This window comes from Sminthopsis crassicaudata, chromosome 4, assembly GCF_048593235.1.
Source record: "Sminthopsis crassicaudata isolate SCR6 chromosome 4, ASM4859323v1, whole genome shotgun sequence".
NCBI lineage: Eukaryota > Metazoa > Chordata > Mammalia > Dasyuromorphia > Dasyuridae > Sminthopsis > Sminthopsis crassicaudata.
Window position 1 is genome coordinate 404,450,532 of NC_133620.1, and position 6,000 is coordinate 404,456,531.

At 38.5% G+C, this 6,000-nt stretch overlaps 1 protein-coding gene across 1 annotated transcript in view; it reads left to right on the forward strand.

Annotated features, from left to right (window-relative positions):
• The window catches only part of SUSD4 (sushi domain containing 4), a 213,952-nt gene extending 208,955 nt beyond the window's left edge, over positions 1-4,997 (forward strand). The window contains 1 exon segment of the mRNA XM_074262646.1: positions 4,053-4,997. Coding sequence (XP_074118747.1) covers positions 4,053-4,081 — 29 coding nt within the window. The 3' untranslated portion in view covers positions 4,082-4,997.
• Positions 4,998-6,000: the final 1,003 nt, after the last annotated feature.

Below are 6,000 nucleotides of genomic sequence, written 5' to 3' on the forward strand. Positions count from 1 at the left end.
TTGGTTTAGGGATGTCCCAGAGTTCCATGTCTGATGCAGTAGATTACTCAGAGCCTAAGGGTTCAAATGAGCAATCCTTTTAATAAAGATATGTTTGAATATCCCTTCCCTTAGGTACAATCATTTTCCAAGGCAATCAAAATGAAGTTCAAGAAGATAAAGGCAGATATAAGCCAAGAGGTTCCTTGGGGTCTCAGTGCTCTTGCCAACATTCTAAAAACTGCTTTCATATTCTTCTTGCCCATAGGGCCCACAGCTGGGTCCCAGATCAACCCACTTGGGGCAAAGTTAACTCCAACTGCCCCACGTCCTCGCCATAGCTTCTTTGCTCACGACAGTTCCAGCTGGCAATGTGGGAATGTGGGGTGTTTAATTCATGCCTCTCCCCAGTTCCACCGGTATCCTGGCGGACCACAAGGGAGCTCCCAGTGAGAAAACTTCCCCTACCAATGCAGGTCAGCACCTTCTCTGAAACTTATAGTCTTAGAGAGTTGCCTAGAACCCTGGTTGCCCAGGGTCATATGGCCACTATATGTCAAATATGGGAACCCAGATCTTCCAGGCTGGCTCTGAGGTTGGCTCATTACCCACTCAACTGTGTCTCTATGAAGCTGTTTTACATTTCATAGAATATGAAGAACAATTTAAAGCCATATATACTCTTGCCATTGCTAAAGATTGAGCATTGGTTAATAGTTAAAGCAAAGCGACATGGTGAATATATTCACAGAATTTTTAATTTTAGAGCTGAAAAGACTATTAGGAACCATCTAGTCTAATTCTTATAGAATGATGGATGTAGGGCTGGGTAGTATCATCTAATTCAGTGGGTCAAACAACTAGAAAATGATCTCTGCCTTCTATTGACTTAGAAAACCACAAATTAACATTATCTCTGTTTGTTTTATTTTTATTATTTTGTTAAATGTCCTACTAGGCTAAGTGCCTCAAAAAACAAACAAACACAAAACACTGGAGAATTTTGCTGCCAGGCCCAACTATGAGTTTGACACCTCTGATCTAATCCAAGTTCTTTATTTTGTATATGATGCAGTTAAATAACTAAGAAATTACATGACTTGCTGAGGTCACAGAGCAAATTTTATGATAGAGATAGATGGGAGTAGAACTCCCCTCTCTTAACTTCCAGCCCCTTGATTTTTTCCCACTGCACTGTATTGAATAAGCATCCATCAAATATTATTTACTTATTTTAAGCTGTCTTTCCATGCCTCACTAAAGTCCTATTCTGATGCTTTATGATATGACCGTAAACCTAGACAATCAAAAACTCTGGCAGGTCATAATAAGCTAGGAAGGCTTCTGTAATAGATAAAGCCAAGTTCTATGAAGTACATCACCAGGAGGCTGGCTACTAGGTAACCAATTCACTTATTTATTTATTTTTGGTCACAGAAAAATGTCAGGAAAATCTGATCTCTATTGCTCAAGGGAATGCCCATATCAATGGAATTTTAGATATTTAAAATAATAGGTCCTCTCAAAATGAAAATCAACAGTTGTTAAGTCAATCAGTTAACACGTATTTATTAAAACAATGAAAACAGATCTCCATTTTCCAAGTATGTTTGAATTATATTTCCTAGCAAAGAACTGGGCCAACACTTTTTATGGGCTGCCATATGTTATCAAAGCATGGGTAATAAAGCCAACAGGTGATTACTCTTCACAATAGAAAAATAAACAGAGCCTCAACGTATAACATAAATAATCAATTTTCACCTCTATTGGACCTGATCTGGTCCTTGTAAACAAGGCCAACCAGATAAAGTTATGTCACAATATATATTCTCCTAGTTTAACAAGACTGGGGGTGGAGAAAGAAGTGAATAACCAGGATGTGGAAAAGGAAGGGACAGGAAAAAAAGATCTGTCATTATCTGGGGAAGGAGGAAGCACAAATGGAAAAGGTATACAATATTTGCTTATAACTTTTGGGAGAAGTTACCTTGGCTGCTTCTTATACTTCTGAATGAGTACCATATGGAATCCTAGATTTAAAGGCAGTAGAGACTTTAGATATAATGTCATCCAACCTTCCTCTTCCTAATTACAAATATAGAAGATGAGATCACATGAGTTATCAAGGTCACATAGCTAATCAATAGCTTAGCTGAGACTTGAAATAAAGTCCTCTCACTCAAAATTCAGGGGGCTTTTCATTGTATCACAATAACTTTCAGTTCTTCAGGGATCATTAATTCATCCCCTCAAACAGTACAGATTCCATGCCCGCAAATAAATAATTCAAGAAACACTGAGTAATTACCTAAAACGTGCAATGTATTGGGCTAAGCACTAAAGGTTAGAAAGACATCAAAATTAAATAGTCCCTGCCCTCAACAAGCTTACATTCTATTGGCCCCACAGCATTTATAGAGTAAATAAAATAAAATAATTTGAAGAAGAAGGAAATGGGAGAATAAGGAATGCTTCCCAGTAGGCAGTGATTTAGATGAGTTTCAAAGGAAGGTTAGGATTCTGTTAGGAAGAGACTCTTATTAGGGATAGGATAAAACAAAGCATGGAATCAAGAGATTGAATGCTAAATTCAGGAATACCAACAAGGCCACTTGGTTCAAACATGGAATGTGTAAAGGGAAAAATGTAAAATAAATCTTTAAAAGTAGACTGGAGCCAGATTGCCATTATCTTAGTAGATGATTGATTCTTCATAAGTCACTCTGGCCAAAATAATGTGTTCCACTGTGGTCAGACCTTGATAGTTTTCCTCTTCAAAATCATATTAGCCTAGTCCTCAGAAGAACGACATGGAGTTTGTGGGCTCCTTTGTCCACTGGGCCTGTATTTGGACCTTCTGGTTTGAGGGATATTGTTGGGATGGCCTTTAAGAGCATAGAATGACTTCCATGCCTAAATAAAGCATCAGAGTAGGGCTTAAGTAGAAATCGAGGGGGCCTTTTTGTTTTCCTTTCTTTGTAAAGGAGGTCTAGATCTGTGATTTCATCGTTTAAGGGACATTTCAGTATGGAATATCCCTCCACTGGTGCAGATAAATTACTTTTCCACAATTTAAAGCTTTAGAGAGTTGCCCAGGATGCTCAGAAGTTGAGTACCTTACCCACGGCCATGTCAATAGTGTGTGTCAGAGGTAACAGGTAAACCTGGGTCCTTCTGACCCTAAGACAAGCCTGCCAGTCACTAAACAAACTCCACTGTCTCTCCAAGAGATGGGGGAGTCATTATTCTTATAAAAATCCCTTTTATTCTTCTTATCTTCTTCTTATGAATCGTTTAACATCCTAAGATATAGCACTCTATTCAACAGATTGAGGTAATTGAATAAAGTGGCTTACCCAGAATCACCTTGCTGAATAAGCCAAGAAACTTGATTGACAGACCTTTCTCCCACTAATATCTTCGTATGGCATTCTTGGTGGATAGATATTTTGAATAAAATATCCTCAAGCTAGGCATCTTTCAGTTCAGTTGACTACTTGGGCAGATGGCAAAATGTAATGAATTTTTCAGATGAATAAACAGCTTGAAAGGTAACAATTGTTTCCCTGGATAGAAGAAATTTGAGTGTTGCTTTTCAGCTCTAAAATTCCATGATAGGGTTGGTCTAGGTCAAGGGTTCTTAGCTGTTTTTGTATGGGGTTCCCTCTCTGGCTGGCTGTTAAGGTTTACAGACCCCTTGTTAGAATAATGTTGTTAAACTCATAAAATAAAATGCTTAGGATTGTAAAGAAAACAACTTATATTGAAATACAATCAAAATATATCTTTCTACCCAATTTCATGAACCCTCTGGAATCTATCCATAGATCCATTAGGGATCCATGGACCTCAAGTTAAGAACCCCTGGTTCAGTCAGACACACATTAATATAATATATCATTTGTGGTTAAAAAAATGACAAATAAGGGAGAAGGGAGGAAGGGGATTCCAATATTCATTGTCACTAAAATTCATCTTAAATAATTGGTGTTTTAATGGTTTTAATAATTGCTGATTCATCGTGCCATTTTTAACTGCACTACTCTGTATGTTTTGTTTTGTTTTTGCAGAAATCCCACTGATGGAAGAAGACCCTTAGCCTGATGAAAATGTTTTCTTATTCGATTGCATCTTTGGGAGAGGAAATCATGCACTCTAGAGGGTGGGAGTGTAAATGAAGAGATTTGGGGGATGGGGAGAGGTCTTTGTTTTTCCTATTTATCCTCAAGGCAACAGCACCTGACTTTGTGCACTAAGGATACCGCAGGTGGTTCTTTCACATGAGACTTGGGGATTTTGCCAATGCCAATAGTTCAAGCTGGGAAGGGGGAACCCTTGCAAGTTCTTGGATTAAGATAATCGATATATCTCCATGTTGAGGGAAGTTGAACAATTCCATACAAATCCTATTGAATTACACATCCCATTGAGTTATTGTTATGAGTAATACCTGCCTCCTCTGAAAGCATGTCATACTATGTAAATTTGCTTCTAAAACCTGCTTTGTACAATCTCTGGATTCCAGTTTAGGCTGAATCAGTCTAAGGAAAAAGAAGCTGTGTTGGGCTACTGAACGTGGACCTGATCCCCTTTCCACATTCAGAAAGAAACGGGTTTCCAAAGGGAATATCTTTCCTTGGTTCTTGGAAAGTTTTCTTCATTGTGGATAATATCTGTCCCAAATAAGGCTGAAGACAAAAGACATTTGGTAATTTGGATGTGGCAAATTAATAACCAGCCACCCCAAACTCTTAAAAGAAAGACTCACAGCCAGACTCAGTTCTCTGGAGATTTCTTTATTCTGTAGGTGAAGTAGGCCTTCTGTCCTATAGACCATCCAAGGTGAAGTGTTGGTATTTATATTTATGGACCACTAATATGAATCCATTGCATTTGCTAAACCCTGTTATTTTCCAGTTGGCCAAAAAAGTATTAGAATACCAGTCTCATGATGGAGGAAGTATTCAAAAGGATGCTTTGTTGCAACATTTTTTAAAGAAAAAAAAAATACCCTTTACCTGTTGTTTGTGTTTCTGTGAGTCACTACATTATCTCCTGATGAATATCATAATATTTAATAGTTTGCACTTCCCATTCCCTCACCTGCCATAGCCTCATTTCCTGAAACAGGAATGATCTAAAAAGAAGGAAGAAAGTTCCTGAGTTGAAGGGCATTTTTCTTAATACATGCATACAAAATGATGACCTGCAAATTCATCCCAGAACAAAATGTTGGAATTTTCTGGTTCTCGACAAAACATCTGCAAGATGGTCTGCCCGGCCCTGTGTTGCTGCTCTGGAGAGCCTCCATTCTTGAGGCTGAAGATGCCTGTCGTGTGTACCAATCCTTGTGTTGCTCCAATGCATGTTTTAAAAATAAGGAGTGATAAAAACAAGATCTATGGGTTCTACAGTATCTCATCAAGTACAGGATGACAGGGAATAGGGGAAGAGAGTGAGGGGATAGGGCTGATTTCTTTTTCTTTTCTGAGTTCCAGACAAATTAAAACTGAAGTCCAATCTCTGAAGGAACTGCTTCAGTGGAGCAAAGATAGCAAGAAATTTTGACAAAATCCTAGGGTTTTATTAAGTAGTCTGATTAAATAATAAAACAGCAATGCTTTGAGGACTCTCATAGAAAAATGGTGTAGGGAGAAGAGGGAGAGAGGGCCAGGATGTAAAAGCAAGATTTAAGAATTAAAGACATTTTTGATTGAATATAATCTCTCCCCTTTCCCCTCTTGTGGTTTAGTGTCAAACTCTATAACTAGTATCTCAGAAAGCACAAGACAATCCCAGGAACAGACCCCTTCATCCCACCAACCACAGCCTTTTTTTTTCCCCAGAAGTTCCCATGAGAGGAATATACTTTACGAGTTTGCCAGAGTATGGGATATGAAGCATCACTGATTATAATCAGATTTGCCAGGTAAAATCGGTGTGTGGCTGGAAGCTCCACTGACAAAGCCAGGGAAATCTGGGCAATGCCAAGCCACCAAGAAAAGCTCCCAGAATAGC